This window comes from Somniosus microcephalus, chromosome 24, assembly GCF_052327205.1.
Source record: "Somniosus microcephalus isolate GS21.2 chromosome 24, FLI_Smic_1.0, whole genome shotgun sequence".
NCBI classification, from domain to species: domain Eukaryota; kingdom Metazoa; phylum Chordata; class Chondrichthyes; order Squaliformes; family Somniosidae; genus Somniosus; species Somniosus microcephalus.
This window is the reverse complement of record NC_141010.1, coordinates 31,703,563-31,725,813: the sequence shown is the minus strand read 5'-3', so window position 1 is coordinate 31,725,813 and position 22,251 is coordinate 31,703,563. Positions and strand designations below refer to the sequence as shown.

Below are 22,251 nucleotides of genomic sequence, written 5' to 3'. Positions count from 1 at the left end.
GCTGCTCAGTGTCTTTTTCCCTATCCTGCAGTAATCAAATAGGTAATTTTGGGGTATAAAGAGACTGGGGTAAGAGAATGAGCCTTGGCTCAGTGGTATTACTCTTGTGTCTGAGTCAGAAAGTTGTAGGTTTAAGTCCCGCTCCAAGAGAATGAAGCACTTTATCTAGGCTGACACTTCAGGTCGGTACTGAGGCAGTGCTGCACTGTTGGAGGTGCCGTCTTTCGGATGAGATGTTAAAATGAGGCCCTGTCTGCCCCCTCAGGTGGCTGTAAAAGATCCCATGACACTATTTAGAAGAAGAGCAGGTGAGTTCTCCCCGGTGTCTTGACCAATATTTATCCCTCAACCAACACCTAAAACAGATTATCTGGTCAGCATTGCTGTTTGTGGGAGCTTGCTGTGCGCAAATTGGCTGTCACATTTTCCTATATTACAACAGTGACTACACTTCAAAAGTACTTCATTGGTTGTAAAGCACTTTTGGATGTCCTGAGGTCATGAAAGGTGCTAAATAAATATACAGGATACTTTCTGATATCCAGCACTGACGGGACCGAGCTGGTGCTGTAACATCAAAAGTGCCGGACATACCAGAGTTAATGTTTAAACACAGGGAACTGAGAAGCTCCGTGTGAATCAACAAACCCTGTTGCTTAGCAACAGCTTCAAAACAGTCGGCTGCAGCTGCAAGCGTCTGTAGCTGAAGCTGTTGCTATAGCTACAGACCTTGCAGTGCTTGACTGGGGAAAAAAAAAGCAACGAGAACTAAAAAAACATATAGAAAACGGCTCCTGATTTTTGCCATTAGATCGAGTATTCCGGACATATAACCTCCGGATAAACCAAAGTTTCCTGTAAGTCTTCCCTTCTTTCAAAGAATGCAATTGGTGCTGAAGTCATGCAAAAAAGTCAATGGCTCAGGTCTCCTGCTTCCCAGATATTACATCAATGTCTTAGCTTTTGAAATCCAATGTTTAACCCTTTCTCACTCAAATTTTGAGATTCCATTACTCTGGGAATTGGTAGCCACTTTGTGAGGGTGAGTATCCTGTGTCTTCCAAGTGGCTACAGAGTACAAATAATGTTCAGATGCTTAGAACTCGGCAATTTGTTGGCACAGTGTGTCTGTGTACCAGCACACTGGACAGGTAAGGTGTAAGTTTCCCTTCTAGATTCCTTTGCACCACAAATTCCTGAACTCAACTAGGCTGATCAATGTGTAGTGCCTAGTATGGCCACATCCCCATAGAGAAGGAACTCGCCAAGGCTTCTTCGGCAGCACCTCCCAAACCCGCGACCTCTTCCACCTAGAAGGACAAGGGCAGCAGGCGCATGGGAACACCACCAGCTCCAAGTTCCCCTCCAAGTCACACACCATCCTGACTTAGAAATATATCGCCGATCCTTCATCGTCGCTGGGTCAAAATCCTGGAACTCCCTACCTAACAGCACTGTGGGAGTACCTTCACCACACGGACTGCAGCGGTTCAAGAAGGCGGCTCACCACCACCTTCTCAAGGGCAATTAGGGATGGGCAATAAATGCTGGCCTTGAAAGCGACGCCCACATCCCATTAAAAAAAATTTAAAAAAAAGAGGGCAATATCTAATGGTCAGAAAAATTTATGGCACTTTGACCCTATTTTAGAGTTGGGTTGTCTTGGAGCAGGTCACTTGACCTTTTGATCAGGGAATGGTGTGTGGTATGGGAAGGGGTAACAGAACAAATTTTAAATAGGGAAAAGATTGCAGTTGCTTGGCTTAAACCAAATACTGTGTCGTTTTGTGATAGAAAGCTTTACAGTCCTTAACTTGTTATAGTTTTATATTTTAGAGCATTTTGAAAAGCATCTGCTTGTAAATGAAGAAATACCTTGCCTTAAATGGCAAATACTGGGAGCCAAAGCAAACCAAACTCTGTGCGTTTCAGTAATGCAGCCAGCAGAATCTCTGGCCTATTGACCCAGTAAGTCCTGCCAACTGCTAAGTCTGTAGAAAATCCTTCTTGCCCAATCATTCCCGCTGTACTGAGCTTTACAAAGAAATGGGCGATGCTGAGAGAGCTGAACAGTGGACAAAGGGTGTTCAGATCAATGCCACAGTGTTTCAAACATGAGTGTCTATAACACCCTCCTGACAGGCATTTTAGGATTAATAGTTTGAGCTGTGTTAGACTCCCTGACACAGACAACTTGCAAGAACATCTGAGTACACTTTTCTTAGGAGATCTTCTCATTGTAACGTATCTTTCTGCTTTTCACGAGATCCACTTTTCCCTGAAGATTTTCTTGCTCTTTAGTAAAATGTTATCAGATTTTGATAGCACAGTAAAATCATGTGTTATGTTAGAGTTTGATGCGCTTACAACCTGCACAAATCTAATGTGAGAATACAGTAACTGACACAGCACTGAGAGCATATGTGAATATTCTGAAAAATGGATTTCAAAATGTGTTTAAAAATCATATTTTAAAACGAACTTTTTAATCGCAGTTTTTAGAACAGTAAGATTGCAACATCTTGCAGTTAATAGAAGAACATTTGTTTAGTTCCAAACAAGGGCTTCAGAACCACTGATGTCAAAGTAATTCAGATACTTGACCAGTAAGCTCTGTTTCCTCTCCCACCTGCATTTTGCAGTAGGGTTTGCGCAGACTGGAAAAGAATGAAAGTTTCCTGCCAAGAATTCCTAAACTTTGGGCATGAAGCTCTTCCAAACAAATCATTTGAAAAAATATTGCAATTCAGTCACATCTAACAGATGAATATGAAATGTGCCTATACCATAGGACCCTCTTTCAGTGAAAGAGTTACTTTAAAAAAGAAACCTTGCAGATTGTCGATCCCTGTAGCCTAGAAATTCCTGTGCGCTGTGCAAATCGGCCAATGTGCAGATGACCATATCTTTAAAAATATGCTGGTGACATGATGTTACTGTAGTTCCGGTGGCTGTCAGTTTTCACTAATGATGAGTTATATTATTGAGACGTTTGGAAGTCTTGTACTTTCTTTGGGGTGGGGGGGGGGAGGGTGGCATGGGCGGGGGTGGTTTGACATGTGGAAAACCAAAGGAATCTGTAGTCTATGCAGCAACTAAACCAACCCACTGCCTCCAGCTCCCCCTTAAAAATGGTGCCACTGTTTCGTAAGAATTTCCATTGTAAATGCCAGCTGCAATAATGGTCAGGATGGCCTTAATCTGAAAGGACTTCAGCTTCTATTGAAATGGTTGAGAAAAGAAGTCTTGGCAGTTTTTGCATGTATCACTGTGATGATACCACTAGCATACTAAAGATGAACGCCACCATTTCGTGCTGCAGTAAGTCTATTGATTTAAAAATTTCAGCACTGTACTGATATATTATATTATTTGCATAACTGGTACAAATATATCATTAATAAAGCTGCTTACACTGTTTCTCCCTCTGGCTACAAAACTATACAACTATTTCATTTCTTTCAATTGAAAATTTACTGCAAATGCCATAAATAGAATATATTCTGTTCAGTGGCATAATACAGTGCACACATCAACTCTGGCCTTTGAGCTGACTACAACTATCTAGTTAGGCTCACCAAAGGAGATATATTTATCATATCACACTGCTGTTCTTGTGTTTATCACCCATCTGGGTTAGGGATGGGGGAAATCGGCCAGGCTTCCTGCTCCTGCCAGTTATCCATGAATCCCAGATACAAATGTTCCTGTGTTCGCATCAGATGAGGATAGGATCAGGCTCCCCCCCCCCCCCCCCCCCCCCCCCCCAGGATCGAACGTCCTGCTGGTGCTTGCCGACATGGCTTGAACCTTAAATGATAGCCTCTGGGCGAGCTATCGGAGGGCAAACGGGCCTGTGAAACCGTACTGCCGCAAGGAGTTCCTCTCTTAAGGAGGGGAGAAACTCTAACTGGCAGACAAAAGTGAAACCAAATGATAACCAGTATTGCAATGGATTAGAAAATAAAAACATACTGTAACCTAAAGAAATTCTGTTGCATGATAAAGTGGGAGGAGGTTAGAGGTAGAAGAGAGGAGTGAAATGTGACGAACCTTCTCACCATCGCACCGGCCGACACTTAAAGAAAGAATCATAGAAATTTACAGCACAGAAGGAGGCCATTCTGCCCATCTTGTCCGTGCTGGCCGACAAAGAGCTATCCAGCCTAATCCCACTTTCCAACACTTGGTCTGTATCCTTGTAGGTTACGGCACTTCAAGACTTGCATTTATATAGCACCTTTCACGACCTCAGGATGTCCCAAAGCGCTTTACAGACAATGAAGTACTTTTTTTTAAAGTGTTTTCACTGTTGTAATGTATTTATTTGCAGTTAACCCCCGTGTGAGTCATTGGATTCAAATTTAATTTAATTAAAATGTTCAGATTTTAAAACTAGAAAAGGTAGGTCCTGTATAACATTAATCAGGGCCAGAGCGGTCTCCTGCACTAGTTTTGATCGTCTAAGGGAGTCGGAGAGAAATTTTCCACGATTTTTTCCCCCCTAATTGGCCATGGGTTTCTGCCAGGAGATTACTGGGTTTCGGGTGGAGTGGGAAGTGTATATATTGTGATGCGCAAGGCATCGCAGTTGTATGGGACAGGCTGGATGGACCAGAGGGTGTTTTCCTGTCTGTCATTGTTCGTATGATTTCCCCTGAGCTACTTGGCCTCGTGAAGCCCTACAGTCTAGCTTGCAGGTAAGTTGTGTGGTTCTTATGGAAGGCCAGGCCACACTGGGGAAAATACTTAAGAGTTTTGCTGCAACCCTCCCTTGCAGCAGCAGTTTGCAATAGGCACGGAGTAAGTAGCGCATGAGGGACAGGACTCAGTTGCTTTGAAAATGGGGCCTTAATGCTCCTTGTGCAAAGTTAATGCCCAGGTTCTTAGTGCTCTAGATGCTTCCTGCCTGCATTGTCCCGCACTCAGTGCATTACGGGCCCGAGCACCTAAAAAGCCATTGCACTCCATTAGGAGCCTCCAGTCTCACAGTGAAGCAGTGAGATCAGAATTTGGTTTACTCACTAATTCCCACCCCTTATAAAATTAACTTTTCTCCTTTTTTAAAGGAAATGCACAGCCCAACTGTCACAAAATGAACACTTCCTGCAGATCGTTGAGCTACTTTGTTTTTGATTTTCACTTGTGAAGTTGACTAGACTTCTCTACTTCATTGTCACTTACGGGTTATTCAGTGGCTTCAGTTCATCGAAATATTCCAGAAATCTCCACCAAGTATCCTTTATATCTCTCTTAATTGGAACCTCTGCGCTGCCAAAACCTAACACTCGAAGCATAATGCCGGCTTACTTAAAGTAATATTCTTCATTTCAAATCTCCTGTATCTCTTACCAAGCCTTAGCATATCCCCAATAAGGCTCACGACAGGAAATACATAAACATAAGCTTAAATTGTTGCTTTGGCAACTGTGAGTGCTCGTTCCCATCAGTGGTTCAATCCAGTGTGTGGCCAGTGGATGTTTTTTTTCCCATGGCTGAGCTAGTTTGTTCAGGTCTCCCGAGACCTGGTTAGATTAGAAGCTTAGACATGATGGGCCTCGGCATGGGGAACAGGTGAAAAATGAGCAGAGAGTCCCTGTGGAGAAAGAGATGGTGTGCATTTACTTCCCCTAGCCTCTGTTAGTAATTGTCAATAACCTGTCCCTCTGTGTTAATCTCTTTTAACAGCTGGTGTTACTTTCTGGGTTTTGCACGAGCTCTGTTTTTCTGCGACGAGGCTGCTGCTCAGCTTTCCTCTGTGATAAAGCAGACCAGAAATGGACAATGGCTGGATCTGTTCTCCCACATCCTTCTTTTCTGTTCCACAGCTCACCTTAGTTCAATCTTCTGGTAGCAAGCAAATGGGCCTTGTCCCATCTGACAGCAGCTAGCATCTATAGGATTCTGTAGATTAAGGCAGCAGCATTTGTTCTAGTTTGGCAATGCAGCTATGGTCAATCCTCTTAACCTCTTCTCTTGATCCTCTTGCGCAAATTGGCTGCCGCGTTTCCCACATTACAACAGCGACTATGCTTCAGAAGTACTTCGTTGGCTGTAAAGCGCTTTGAGATGGCCGGTGGTCATGAAAGGCGCTATATAAATGCGAGTCTTTCTTTCTTTCTTAAATTGCAAATGTGCTACAGGCTGTTTCTCTTCCCTACCCCCTCACTTTGTTGTAGTCAAGACGTGGCACTGTTCCAACTCATTCTTTCCTAGGCCCTCAGGACTGTGGAATTTCTTCCCTTTTTCCGTTTTTCTTTCCTCCTACAATTTCAGACTTTTAAAATTAAAGCTGTGTGTCACCTAAAAACTGCTTCCTGATTTACCTTGTCTTCTCTTGTACAGTTTTGAACCTTAAAGGTGTCTTGCACCATGGGCCTTTGACCCTTGACCTAGGTTGCTCAATATAAAAGAGTGAACAGTCCTCCGGTGGCTCAGTGTGATTGTCCAGTGAGTGGCTGATCCATGCAGGTGAGGAAGGTGCTAAGTTGTAATCCCCAGTCTATGCTAAATTGACTGATCTTGGCCAAGACCAGGATGAGGGCGCCACAAGTTGCCCTCAATCCCCTTTCTTAGGAAGAGAGAAATTGGCCAGGATTCCTCCTCCTGACCACCACCCCCGCTGGAAGTGCATGGATGTCAAATGAGCACAGGATCAGGCTGGGTCTGATGCCCCCTACAGTCAAATAGCCCGATGATGCTCACTGTAGATACATATACAAATAATGGCCACGTGTGAAGTACAAGAAGGTGACCAGTGCCATGAAACTGTACGTCCGCCACGCCCCCCCCCCCCCCCCACCCAACAAGGAGTTTATGCTTGCAGAAGAGGTGAGCAGAGAAGAAAATTGGCAAGGAAATTGGGCTTCCATAATTAAAACATTGCATTATCTACTTTCCTGGGACAGTTGGAGATCCTTTGTGAACATCTGAATTAAGAGCTGTCACCGGCCTTCTCTGGCAAGTGTTTCCAAGCCTTACATGATTTGCTTACCATCAGTGGTTCTAGGCAGGGCTAATGACTTATGGTGACGGAATAAATCAAATTCTGTTTTTATCTCATGGGATTCCGGGATAGTTAGTGGCCTAGATTACAGCGGAGCAGCAGTTGCAGGGACGGGCAGATCTGGCGGACTGCATTGTGATAAGAATAAACACTGGGATAAATTTCGCCTTGGGATTAATATTTTGCCCTTTGAATTCAATCATTCTGAATTTCGAGGTTTGAATGTAAAAAGTGTTCGCTCACCCCACTGCAGAATGAATTAAGTGGTCCATAAATACACTCTTTTGCTGCCCTCCGAGCTGAAGGGAGACTGCTTGCTACAGTTGATTTAATTGATTGTCTTTCTACTGCTTCATTAAAAGTGCATCCCATGATGGCCGTCTGCACCTGGTTGGCCTGGAGACCACACCATGACTGTAAGCAATGGCAGTATCACTTTATAATTGACCGGCAAGAATTAATATATGACCCAGATGAGTTGGGTGATATCGGTCTCGGCCCTTTTTTCTCTTGCCCCCCTCTCCTCTCTCCCCAACCCGCCCCCCACTCTATTTCTTGGCAACCTGGCTGGGAACTGTTAGCCAACCATGACAAGAGTATTTGATTGACAGGTAGCCGTTTGAATCAAACTCAGTAAATTTGAGTCAAATGCTGAATGGTTGAATTACCATTTGGCTATTCTGGATGTGCCTCTGTTGCAATTACCAGGAAAATATTTAGATTGCCACTGTTTGCTTAGTGGCATTTGAACACAGGTCAGCAGTTATGTTCCTGTAAGCAGGAACTGACTGAAGCTGTGTAAACTGGACTCTTGGTTGGTGCAAGACGCCGGCACAGCTGTCCTCAACTGTCTCTTTATTTGGCATTACACATGACTGCTTGCTATGACATGCCTTGATGCATTTTCCCGCACAATGTCCAGTGAACTGCTAATCCAACAATGGGTCAATGAAGTGACAGTCACTGTTTGAAGCCCAAGGTATTTGGGACTAAAAGAAAATGATGAGGAGTGTGGAGAAGAGGTCAGGCACCCACCAGTCACAAATCAACCCTCTATAAGTGATCCATGACCCATCGTTGCCAAATTCCTGACTCGAATGCCCCTCGCTAGGGGGTCACAGTAACTCTAATCCTTTTCCAACTTCCTGAACTGTCAACACTTATGGGAACCAACGGCAGGAAAATTGAGGCCTTGGGTCATTATACAGGTCATGGTTCATTGTGCAGGGCCTCCTATGGGGGCGTGTAATGCAATTTACAATCATAAAATTAGTGTTATGAGAAAGCAGTGCTATAGAAAAGAATGTAGAGGCAGTTTCATAACTAGTGAGGGGAGTCACTTTATTTGGAACCTTTATAATGTAAAACAAAAGCAATTCATGCGAAATAACGTGACGTGATAACTGATGCAGAGGCAATTACTTTGTCACTTATTAACTTCGTCAGGGTGACGGCAGGGCTTTTTCACAAGGATTGCTGTGCAGTTTTGTACAAATCTATTGTTCTACTTTTTTTTTAATCCAGTGATGATCGTTTGTAGAAACCTAAAGGTCCAAAGTCCCTCGAGTTAAAAGGGCTGATTTTAACCCTGCTCGCAGCCAGGGGAGGGGGCGGTGGGGAGGGATGCAGGTGGACTGTTAAAATGACTGGTGTGACTTGCCCACACTGATCCCGCTGCCTTCCTGCGGGTTCTGATATTGGCCTGCTCTTCTGAGTAGGCATGAGGGATACCTGCCAGAAAGTGGCTCAGAGTGATTGTCCATTGAGTGGCTGCCTCTATAAATATGCAAATTGGGCTCCAATTCTGTCATCAAAGCCCAACTGAAATGTTTAATGGTTGGCCTGCACTGGGAAGCTATTGCAACCCTCACAAGGTAAACTTGGCGCTCCCATGTCCCGGGCTCCCCACTCAATTCAATTCAATTCAATTCAAATCGCTTTATTGGCATGACAAGGTACATCTTATGTTGCCAAAGCATCGAAAAACATTCATGGTTGAACACATAAATACAGATCTATCCATACAGTGTATAAACAGATAAACTTTCTTCCACTGAGCGTCAGAGAGTGTTCCTTCGAGTCCCCACCGTCGGCCTCCTGCCTCACACAATCCTGCTCCCACCCACCGAGCAGCTGCTGCTTCCTGCCGGAAGACTGACTGATCCAAGCAAATGAGCCCCCAGGAGTTCAAATCTCCCACACCTCACACTGCGGCGGGTCAGACCGTTTGCCATTTGCCTCAGTCCCCGTCTGCATGACTCCCGGCCTAGAGTTAAAACGGGCGTTAAAGTGTCTGTTCTTCTGCTCTTTCACTTGTGTTTGTACTTTTTATGGTATGTAACAACACGAGGTCATTAGCATATTATACATAATAAATTGCCTTTAGCTGCAGCAGCATAGTTCTTCACAACTCCTTTATTACCATGTAATTGTTTAACAAAAGGTCACTTTAGAACATGTGTATTTTTTTTATATCTGCATTACTAGAAAAGTTAAAGGGTTAATTGGCCTGGCGTGTTTAGCCCAGAAAGGTCTGACCAGCGGTAATGTGTACAAGTCCACCTTAAGAAAGCAGAAGTGCAGCAGATCTTAATTGGACCAGACAGTGGAATGCCTTCAGATGAATTCACTCCCATCTAGTCTTGAGGTGCCATACAAATACCAGCAGCAATTAAAGTTGCTGATTATACTTCAATATCTATACCTCCAATTAGCTTCATCTACACTGGTGTTTGTGCTTCACGCGAGCCTCCTCCCACCGCTCTTCATCTCACCCTAGCAGCATATTCTTCTATTCCTTTCTTCTGTTCCCATCTAGCTTGCCCTTATATGCATCTATGCTATTCGCCTCGACTGCTTCTTGTGGTAGCGCACTCCACATTCTCACCAATTGTTGTAGTTCTGTCCAGAGATAGCTCCTTGTCAGATATGTTGATCCAGCACCATTCGCAGGCCGATATTGTAATGAGCTGATGGTTCTTTCCCGTCTCCACCGTGACCTTGACCTGTGCCTTCCGGTATGGTCGGGAGGATTTGGCTGTGTTGGGACCGATCTTTAGGAGCTGACCATAAACATGTGGCTGCTACTCAAATGTTTTTAAAACTTGAAAGGTGCGTTCCCGAATATTCCTTCGACAGAGTAAACTCCAATCCATCTTGTACATGCACCAGATGGATCCTCTGTTGCCTTTCCGAAGATCAGTCATTTTCAAAAAGGTTAAAAAAACACCAAATAACTATTGTAATATTTTTGCGGCTAGAAATTCATCTCGGGTGGTGGCGCAGAACGGGCGGTATCGGATCGGCGGTCCGTTATACGCAGCGCCCGACATTCAGTTCCACTGCAGTCCAAGGATCTGAATATTCACAGCCTAAGGATAAGGGGTAAGCCATTTAGGACTGAGATGAGGAGGAATTTCTTGTAAGATCTTAATGATCTGAGTTCTTGGACAAGACACCAATAGGCAGCAGCCAGTATGTTTGAGCAATAGATCAAGATTTATTAAGCATACAGCGTAATATACTTAATATTAGGCGATAGTTTTAACGAGTAGCTCGCAGCCCATGGTCTCTGGAACCTCTCGGACACAGATGGTGTCGTCGTAAGTCTGTTCCTTTGTCCTCGCAGTACGTCTGTGTAAAGTTGTTCTTTGAGTATCGAGGTTTTAACCCTTTTCTTATCAAAAGTTGGTTTGGCCAGTGTCCATATATGGTCTTTAACAAAATCACCTTTTTTAATTGGTTCTAATGGTCAAAATACCATTATCACTCAGACTAAGGTAGCATCCCGCCTTCCCAGTATTTTTCCACCAACTTTGCCATGTTCAGTGTTAACCTTGTTTATAGTTTTGTTAAGCGAATTCTAAGTTCCATACAGCATTATAATATGTTACTTAATGATTTAACCTTCACTCGCAGACTGTGGCTGTTATCAAAACTTAGTCAAAACTGCTTTTGACTGTGCGGCTACATTTTGAACAAGTTTTCTAGTTACCCAGGAGTAATTATGGGTAATATTATTTGGCCAGTGGCTACACTTGAAGTTATACATATATGATTCTCATCTACTAAATATCTTTAAATATCAGCCTTTCGTACATTCTTCACCCAGAGAGCGGTGAACCTGTGGAATTCTCTACCACAAAAGGCAGTGGAGGCCAATTCATTAAATATATTCAAGAAGGAGTTAGATATATTTCTTAAGGCTAAAGGGATCAAGGGATATGGGGAGAAAGCCAGGACAGGGTACTGAATTTGGATGATCAGCCATGATCTCATTGAATGGCGGAGCAGGCTCGAGGGGCTGAATGGCCTAGTCCTGCTCCTATCTTCTATGTTTCTATGTACTATCAGGCGCGGCGTATAACAGGCGGTCGATCCAATACCGCCTGTTTTTGCACTGCCTCCTGAGATGAATTTCTAGGCCTAGGTGTTTGCAGATGATTTGAAGATTAGCTTATTTCATTACAGTATTAAATGGTACAGTGTAAATTTTGTGGCTTTTTTCTTTCCAGTGGCAAAGTGAGACCCAGGAGTTCTGCCCCAACGCTAAAGTGCTGGTGGTTGGGTGTAAGATCGATATGCGGACAGATCTGAATGTACTGAGGGAACTTTCCAAGCAGAGGCTTATTCCAGTTACACATGAACAGGTACTAGAGTATTTCTCTTACTATACTTGAAGTGGCTGAACTTCGAAGAGTACAGCAATATTTGTTCCCCCTGACCTTAAGTATGAGTTTTATTCAGAAAATCCAGCGCATTAAATAATGCAACCGGAGAGACAACAGCAATCGCCAGATGGAGGGTGTGCATGGGCTGCATCTTGTTAGAAATGCAGGGACCCGTTTCAGTAAGATGTACCACTGAGTAATGGGCGATTTGTGCAAGTGAATGGGAATGTTGACTGGCCGCTTGAGTCCAGTGAAGCCCCTGTTGGTTCTGTACCCATCACCACTGTTAGAAATGCATTGTAAATCACCCATTGCAGCTGTCGGATGACAGAAAATGCGTGTGTCTTTAGAAAGCTGTGAAGGACCTTGAGTACTCAGAGGGCTAATCCATAATGTGGTGACATTTCACAGCTGGTGATTGTATACATTTTTTTTACAATGTACTTATATTTCCCTGGTCATGGAAGTCTTTTTTTTTTGACGGAACGGTGTATGTGTTTCTGGAGCTGAAATGCTGCCAGAAGAATGAACTGCTACATGTATTCTGGCTATGTCCCTGCATTCAATGATCCAAGACACCACAATCCCATGACCATCTTCACAATCCCTGTAGATCCAGCCCCATGCAATGGACCTGCATGCTGGAGAACAAAAGCCCTTAACCATGCCCGCCCACCACCCGCCACCCCCCCCCACAACCCGCCCAGCAAGCAGATTTTTAGAATGAACCACTCGCAGCTGTGAGCGACATTCCCTGTCTTTAGCTAAAATTCAGTCCCTTACCTCCTTTCAACCCTCTTCACATTAAACTTGTGGGTAAAATGTCTATGGATTTTATCATCTCAACCACAAAAATAGATTACGCACTTGTAATCACTTCTGTCAGTTTGTTTTAACAAAATCATAGACTCTCTTACAGCACAGAAGGAGACCATTCAGCCCATCGTGCTTGTGCCAGCTCTTTGAAAAAGCTATCCAATTCGTCCCACTCCCCTGTACCGTACAGGCCTTGGAGTTAGATATATTTAGTATACTTTTTTGTGTCCCAGTGGAAAGTGTCATTTTGGGCATCAGCACTGACAATAAAAGATGAACAATTCTGCAGGTTTACTGAGTGTTAAACAGCAGCTGATTCCTGGAAAATAACACCTTAGGCATATACTCCATATCAATAACTCATTTTTAAAGCCTCAAACACTGTGCAATGATGTCTCTATTCACAATTCATTTGGTATGTTTGTTTTACTGCTTCGCATCTCTTTGTTTCTCTGTGAAGCTTCACAAAACAACACAACCTTAAAAAAATACTGTGACTGAAGAACTGGTTCTGTCGCATCATGCAATTAACAAAACATGCGGCTATTTTACATTCCAGCTACTTAACTCCAGCAGCTGCAACAGTACACGATAGTCCGCAGGTGGCTGTTGCTTGTCACTAATTATACTAATATTGTTACACTGCACCAGACCTCTTTGCACAAGGGCTTGGCCTTATTTACTCGCTAGTTCGCCTTTCACAAACCCATTGCTTGGATTAAAGTATATTCCGTCTTTTTACGTTAGTATGAAATGAAATAGCTGTTCCCATAACAGCCATGAACTTTATTCAAAGGATTCGAGCAGTAATTTCGATTTATGTAAGATTTGTCGAATAAATAAAACATCAAGGCAATCTATTGACAAACTAAAGTCATTCCCGTGTATAAATGTTAATTCCTTTCATTTGTTCTGTGAGAATCCTGTTTGAAACGCAGTCGTTAAAAAGTTTACTCAATCGTGTGGAAACGGCAATGATTCTATTTAGAGCCTTTAATTAGGTGTTTACCCTCAGAAAGGCCTCCCCCCACATCCGCCCCCCCCTTCCCCAGAGCATGGAATTACACTTGCGCATGAAAGTCAAATGGTTCCTCAATGTTGTTTGTGGGTTGGGGGGTGTGGGGGTTGCTTCTGGGAGAGGAAGGAGATGCAAGAGCGAGAGGACTATGGGAGGGAAAGACCAAGTTTGATGTAATCTGGATCTTCAGAGTAATACGTTTCTCACAAGTAAGCTTCTGTTCTCTTAAAGAAACACGCAAAGGTCATCCAGTTCCAAAAGCAGCATTTAAAACACAGCGAACCTAAGCTTTACTTCAGCTATTTTGACATGCTCTCGAATTAACACTGCTTGGATGCCATTTCATGCTGTGCTCAAATTACTTGTATTGGACAACATAATGGATGAAGGTTAATTAAATGTGAAGCACACATTTCATGCCTTTCTTTATGCAGTGAAGGTTGACATTATGGCTTTTTCCCCCCCTCCCCCCCCCCACCTTGTTTTTTTGCAGGGCAGTACAGTGGCTCGGCAGATAGGAGCAACGGCCTATGTGGAATGTTCATCTAAAGCTTCTGAGAACAGTGTCCGTGATGTATTTCACGTTACGACCCTGGCTTCTGTAAATAAGATGCAAAAAAATCTGAAACGCAGCAATTCCAAGCGAGGATTAAAGAGGGTATCGCAAATGCCTGGAAGGACTGACTTACTGGATGACTCGGAGATCAGAAAGGACCGTGCTAAAAGTTGCTCAATAATGTGAAGAACAGACTTATAATTATTTGTATTTATTGTGCATTTTGTACAGTAACTGGCACAGAAGCAACAGGATTGTTGCCTAGTCCAAGGTCGGTATCCAAGGCTTTTCCTTTAGCCTAGGCCTCAAAACTGGCTATTTCTGAATCCAGAGAGCTGTTGCTTATTTATGAGGCTTGCAGATTGACTGTTGCTGTGTTGGCTTCTTGTGGAAAGGAACTAATGAAGAGGAAGATTAACCAAGTGTTTGAATGTTTGTGAAACTGTGTTGCTAAGGGAGATGTGGGCTGTTTGTTTGTATTGAGAACTGGATTTCTACAGGGACTGTGGGAACGATTGATGGCAGTGATAGTTTTTGTGTTGTGAAGTAAAAATGTATGACAGTCACTTTGGGTATTGCCTTTTAAAACAAACTCTATAGGACTCTTAACAAATACACACCAAATATAATATCCCTATTCTTTAATTATCTTCAGGATTTTAACATTACACTACTATTTGCACTGAACTTTCATAGACTCCAAAAGGGAATTTTGTGCACATTTACTATTCTAATCCATTAGGAGACTTTGCATTCCTCAACATTATAAAGAAGTTACAAAAAAATCTAAAAATTCCCTCTAGTGAAACTGTGCCTTCATCACGCAGTATTCGAGGATTTGTTGCTGATCCTGTTACCGGCCTACACTGAGCAACAGAAAAATTACAATATGTGCTGGGGACCAGTTCCTTGTGTTTTCTGATGTGAGACTGAGAAGTACTCATTTACAAAATTGAAGTACTAAAGGCTTTAAAAAAAAAAATTAGCTCTCCTTCCAAATGTACAGCGAGCAGGAGAGATTTTCTGTAGCTGTGTCTCCCCCTAAAAACGTTAGTGTTTGAACTTTCCATTATAAAGGTGACTGGAAGCTGACATCAGCTGAACAGATAATCTCTGGTGTGCACCTTGTTCTTTTTCAATATAATATGTACATGCTCAGTACCACAATTCAGACAAGTGAAGTACCTCAGAATACATTGCACTACTAACTGAGTTTAGCACTGTGGATTGATGACTTTGCCCCCTTTGTACACCACTTAGAGAGACTCTCCACTCTTCTGGGGCGTAAGGTTGGATTTGTATCAGCATGAATTTATCCATTTATGAATGGCCCTTTTGTAGACAAACCTCCAAGTGACCAATGCACCATTTGTCAACGGTAGCCTATGGGCAATTCCTAGTTAAAACGGCTGCATTCTTATAATTCGCCTATGGGCACTTCTGTAGTTCAACTGTAAATGAAGGGAAAATCAAAGGTGAGCTTACATGTAACCTAAGCTTCCTGTGACAGTGGTCTCTGGGTTTGTTCCACTGGGATGAAATTGTGCGATCATTTTATGATGTACTTGAGCTGAGTATCGAACCACCTTGTCATTGTCCTCAAGGGCGTGTGGTGAGGCAGAGCTGACTGCAGCCTTCAGTGCTGAAAGTGGTCTGGTATTGGACTGAAACAGCCTGCATGGTTTCAGTCCATCTTGGACTGGTTCAATATTTTCCATTTTACAATAAATAACTCATTATTCTATAAACCACGTATGATCTGGGTTTTAAACTAGAGAGACAATAAATGAAGGATTCCCATAATACTATAATCGATCCTGTCATGTGAAGGTGTCTTCAGGTCCAGTCATATCCTAGAGCCAGAAATAAACTTTCAGCCTCACAACTGTTGATTCACTGTTTACTGCAGAAAACACCTTCAATAAAATAACAAATATTTCCAGCATTTTCTGTTTTTATAACAAATAGCTGGAAGTGAGTTATAAACCATTTTTCTTATTAGATTTGGCATTTTTCTCCTCTTGTCTCTGATGGTACTGGCTTAGGCTGGGATATGGTGCCACGGGCACCACCAGCCCTTGAGCACTTTATCCAAAATTCCCATTCTTCGCGTGTGAGCCTCGGCTGTGATTGTTGGCGGGCTAGCTGGATGTGAGGGGCATCACGGTTGGACCCGTTCCCTGTTTTCATCCAACATCAACACAGTTGCACTTTCCAACAGTAGCCACTGCACAGAAAATAAGAGGGGGAACCATGACTGGCTTCCCCCTCCACCCCCCACCCCCTCCCTAGCTTATGCAGTAAATCTAGCTTTGATTCTCATGACATTCAAAAGCCACTCCCAGGTATTTATTATTCTTTCTGTGCTTGAATATCCCCTTTAGCACAATGCTGATTACCCATGGTGCATGGCAACACATGCATTCCATTGTAATCGCTCATTATGAGCTTATGGAATAGTCACCTGTTGGCACTTGCACTGTACAAGTAGGCATGTTCTACTTTCCCAAAGAATTGCCCTGTTAAATTGGAGTGCATTGTAAATGAAGATAAACTAACACGACTGCAAGCCCTTTCAGTAAGTACAGTTTGCAGACGAGGATACCTGTGCATAATGCCTGCCTATGCAACCTGTGCCAAACAAAGACCATTTTAAACTGGAGTGGAATGGCTGCTCAGGATGGACCCTCCCCCAGGTGGCCAATATGGTGGAGTTTTGCCACAATGGGGCAAAACCCTGATCGGTGTGATAGCTGTAGCAAAATCATCAACCCATTCGTAAAGAACAAGCTTATGTTTCCGCTACACCTAGCGGACAGTGGAAATCTACCCGCAAATAGGTTACAGAAACTAAACCCTCATGAACAGCAGCTGGCCAATATGACAAATACCTTTATTAAATTTGAGGGTTTTTTAAAAATCAGTTTCCTGAAATCACAGTAATCTCACAAAAGTCACATCTTGTCCTGTTTGTGATGTAGGTTACCTTGGCCTCAGATGCTGCTCGTGAGTCAGACCATATTACTCTCTTGGTCTCCAGCAAGATGCTTTTCAAAGCTCTAGTATTTTTCCTCCAGTATTGTTAGAATTGTGCAGAACTACACAGTGCCTGAACTTCTGTCCTCTTAAAAGGTTTTGTCCACATTGAAAGCTTTCCCTTTAACTTAGTCTGCAGGTACTGCCAATCCAAATCAGATGAAATGGGTCTCAAATGGAAGTGGCTCAATTTGAGAGCCATGTCCTTTCTGTTGGTGTGCACAGGCTTGATTTAATAATGGGCCAGTCAAAGGCAAAATTCCATTTCTTCACTCCTCACTTACAGTAGCCAATCGATGTTATCATTAATCTTTCAACAAAGTCTGATCTTCGGGGAGGGTTAAATTCCCCTTGTTCATATTTGTGAAGTCTATTCCTTATAACGCAGTCACTTATTACAAATGATGATAATTCAATTTTTTTACGAGTACTATATCCTCACTTTTCTGCGTTATTTACATTACTTAATTTAATTATCGCATATTTCAATTTTTTTTCCAGTGCCAAAAATGGCTGAGTTGACAGGGGTATATTGTACGGTACATTGGCATTCCACAGGTTTAGCCTTGGTGTGAAGCTGAAAACACTTTGCACCGCTGCTAAACTTGGAGGGTAACTCAGGTGTGAAGGCCTGAACTGACTCTCTGAAGTGAAGCAGTGTGAGATCCCTCTTTCAGGGAGTTTCATGTGATGTCAGTCAGGCCGTCACTCTAGATTCTGGCAGTATTTACACTATAACTGCAGCATCAGTGCAAAGTGGGGTTTTTTTGTGTGTAGATATACCATTAGTGTAAAGGTCACTTGTACAAGATTCTCATTTTATATCTGCACTGATTTTCCACTAAAATCGTCAACCAAAGGTATTTCACCCTTTGTGCATTGAAATTTCATCCTTTGTGTATTGAAATTTCACGGTGCAAGATTAGCATGAATGCATTAATGTCATGTCTGTCGTTACTCTGCTATTTTAACAAGGATATTAACCCATTTAAAATAAACAGGTTAACACTCGGTTGAAATGGCAGACAAAGGAATTTCATACAAATGTGTTAACACATTCCTTACTGATGTCAGTGCAAATTCAAGGCAGGTATTGTGAGGGTCTTCTGCCAATCAGATCCTCACTAGTCACACATCCGATCTCCAACCTGTGCTTGCAATTTCTGCCCTTTAGTGCCAAATTCCATTTCTAAAACCTGCCAATTTAAACCAGACAAATGCTTGAGATCTGACAGAAAATTTTAATGCATGATATTCTTGCACAGTTTTCCAAGGTTTCAGGGTTTTTCTGAATTTATTAGAAATCCTTTCTCATATTGTTTTATCTAATTTTAATTCTGGTGATGAAAGGAAACAAATTTTAAGAGTGGAAAATCCACAGTAATCCAAAAGGCTGCCCAATTGGGGCACGGGCTGTGAATGCAGGGGCGGTGGGGGCTAATTAGGTGACTGTGGACGAGTGTGCCCTTGAGACAGCAAATATCTGCCCAGCACCTACAGGCTACAGTTATGCTGTACTGGATTCCAGTTTCCTTATATGAAGCATTACTGCTGCAGTAAATAGATTTTGATCTCCACGTGATTTAATGGTGACTGAACTATATTATTTTTAATCTCATTGGTGACTTTAGTTATGTCACTGGAAGAAAAAGATTGAATTGCATGACTTAAATGACTTGACTGGGAGCTGCAGAAAGTTTTGGCTGGTTACCAAATTTAATTAAGTGGCCTGCCTAGCTACTGGTGGGAAAAATTAACTATTGGCTTTAATGTTTTAAAGTCTCCACAGTACCACATATGACATGCTATAGGGGTAAAGCACAACTGCGTGATGCAAATCATGCAGTTTGAACAGAATCCCAGTGTGGCGAGGTTGGGATTTTGAGGAAGAACCCAAGTGTGTCAGGTTGCTACACTTCTCAAGGTGCCCAACAAATTGTGCTCCAGGGGGGGATGGATGCTTTTCTGCCCACCACTGTTATGTCATTGGCAGTATCCTGACAGTATTCAATAGAGGTGCCCCAGGTAATCCCATGGTACCTATGTCTGCTGAGAGCAGGTGTAGGTTCCATTGTGGGTGTTAAGTGTGGCCTGATGTTGAAAAGTTGAACTGTATTCAATCCCAGAAGGAGCGATTGCTATTGCTACAGGGGTAAAAGATTGCTGAAAGAAAAATATCAGGGTGCTACTGTGAGTCTGCTCCCCGTGGGACGGGTACCCTTGCTGTGCTGCTACAGGCACAGGTGGCATTTCCATTATTTAAATGACCCGTCTCCAGAATTTCGGATGAGGCTAGAGATACGAGAAACAAGGCTGTGAAATTCTGCCCTGCCACAATTCCAGTGGAATTCCTACCCCACAAACTTATAGGGAAAATATCCTACATGGAATATTGAGATGAAGTGATCTGCAAATTCCAATTTGTCGTGATTTGTCTAATTTGGATTGTTTTGGACAACGTGCACCAGCTGATTCATATAAGTGCAGCTTCAGGTCTTGAACACAGGTAAAGGGACACAAACTAAACCCGTTAGCTGTACTTGAAAATGATAAAACGGAGGAAAAACTGACCATCTGAAGTTTGGATCCAAGAGTTCTCGTTTCACATTCAACCAAGCCCTACTTATCTCGAGAACAGACATTACAACACAGTAAAATGAAATGGATGCACTCTCATTGGCTGCATTGTCAGAGGTGCTGGCTTTTGGATGAGATCTTAAACCACGGCCTTCTCAGACGGACATAAAAATCCCAGGGCGCGTTCTGCCCAACATTTATTCCTCAACCAGCACTACCACAACATTATCTGCTCATTTATCTCATTGTTGTACACAAATTGCCTACCATGTTAGCCTACAAAATAACAGTGACCACACTTCAAAAGTAATTCATTGGCTGTAAAGCAATTTGGGATATCCGGAGATTGTTCTTTCTTTCTTTCTTTTCCTTATGGACCAGAGGTTTCAACTAAGAAATCATGTCCTTAAGTGATGCTGTATTTCACATATACTCATGGCAGCAGAGACCCTCATTTGAATATTTTTAAATCTAAAGTCCATTGGGGTATTCAGTTGTGACTTTTTTTTAGATAATATGGATTTACATATGTAGTGAGTGAGGTGCATTGGCCACTACCATCTTACTCATGCGGGCAGGGTTATACTTGTCTGGTGATATTTCTTTTGGAATTCAGATTGCCACGGGGTATGTACAGGTCCTGTGCCTTTGATGTCATCACATATATGAGGCTGTGGATTTGTGGTGGTGCTCTGAGTTTCAGCAGAAACTAGAAAATCATGTGCTTTGTCTCAGTTAGTCACACACATACATATCTACTTATTGGCATGAATCTACCAGCCTGAGATGATGGAGGAGGGGAACTTGTACTATAAGTATATTGGTCAAATCTTATAGACCTCCTACACTGCTAGACTATACATTTAGATGGATCTCACCAAGTGTGGTTTAATTACTGGGATAAGCTTAGCATCAAGTTCATAATGCAATAGTGTAAGACTCGAAGTTGAAAGACCCTGCTATAGACTGCATGCTTGTTACCTACAGGCCTTTTATGTAAGAGGTGACTTTTCCCACAAATGTTGTAATATTTGGTTTTGAATGTAATGCAACCACCATGACTAGCAGTTCATTAGCACCGAGAAGCTCACAGTATTATATCTCTGTGCAGAGCCTGTAGATCGTGACTAGTGGCTCTATGTTCTTTCTAGGCACAAGCAACAAAAATGTAGGCTGTGGCCCTTGATAATATCTTCTGTTTACGACTAACCCGCGACGAAGTTTAGAATTGCTGCTGTCAACGGTTGATGCTGAGCTGTGAAATCTTTCCACTTGTACCGAAGCTGACTGACAGAATTTAAATGAGAAGAGGCTTGGGAAACCAACTGCTTTTGTCTGTCACACTAGTTCCAAAAATAAGTGTTTGCTGAGTACAAGTGAGCTTTTCATGTGCCCAATAAAAATGCTAAAATTATCACTGTCGTATTTCATGTCTCCTAAAATTATCCTCATCATCAAATATGCCATCCTTTGTGCTGTTCCTCCTCCCTTACTGTGTTAAAACCAAGACTCAGTGCATCGCCTCCTACTCTAATTCATTCTTTCCTAGAGCCTCAACATTGTGGCTCTTATCTCCCTTAGTCTTCTACCCTTAGAAACAGAAGATAGGAGCAGGAGTAGGCCATTCGGCCCCTCGAGCCTGCTCCGCCATTCAAGGAGATCATGGCTGATCATCCAAATTCAGTACCCGGTCCCTGCTTTCTCCCCATACCCCTTGATCACTTTAGCCTTAAGAAATATACCCAACTCCTTCTTGAATATATTTAATGAATTGGCCTCTACTGCCTTCTGTAGTAGAGAATTCCACAGGTTCACCACACTCTGGGTGAAGAAATTCCTCCTCATCTCTGTCCTAAATGGCATACCCTTTATCCTTAGACTGTGACCCCTGGTTCTGGACTCCCCGACCATCGAGAACATCCTTCCTGCATCTAGTCTGTCCAGTCCTGTCAGAATTTTATAAGTTTCAATGAGATCCCCTCTCATTCTTCTAAACTCCAGCGAGTACAAGCCCAATCGACCCAATCTCTCCTCATACGTCATACCTGCCATCCCAGGTATCAGCCTGGTGAATCTTCGCTGAACTCCCTCCATGGCAAGAACATCCTTCCTCAGATGCCCTTCTTTCTACCTCTGTCAGAAACCAATTGTACTTAAAACCTAAGCTTAACATCATTGAATCATCAGTAAAAAAATTACTTTGGGCTCATGGAAGTATGACTGCGATGAAGCTTCCATGGACTTGGAACCCTGACTGAAGCTCCTAAGTTAAGACTGAATTATCACAGTGTAACCAAACTATTTAAGCACAGCGAGCTTAACTTGATTTAAGCACGCATCAGTTTGGCTCAGTCGGTTGTACTCTCGCCTCTCATTTAAGCCCCACACCAGGACTTGAAGAAATGATCCCGTGTGACATTGCAGTGCAGTACTGAACGAGTGCTGTACCATAGGTGGGGCTGCTCGATCAATGATATGTGAAACCAAGGTCCCCATCTGTTCAGGTGGATGTTAAAAACAAATAAAAAGGCAATAGGTGGTCTGGAAGAATGAGATCAAATGGTTGCCTTCA

General features: G+C 42.8%; 1 protein-coding gene across 1 annotated transcript in view; it reads left to right on the top strand.

The window, feature by feature from the left end:
* Nucleotides 1-21,093, top strand: part of rnd2 (Rho family GTPase 2) — an 80,296-nt gene extending 59,203 nt beyond the window's left edge. The window contains exons 4-5 of the mRNA XM_085966399.1: nucleotides 11,521-11,655; nucleotides 14,004-21,093. Coding sequence (XP_085822525.1) covers nucleotides 11,521-11,655; nucleotides 14,004-14,252 — 384 coding nt within the window. The 3' untranslated portion in view covers nucleotides 14,253-21,093. The remainder of the gene's footprint in view (nucleotides 1-11,520; nucleotides 11,656-14,003) is intronic.
* Nucleotides 21,094-22,251: the final 1,158 nt, after the last annotated feature.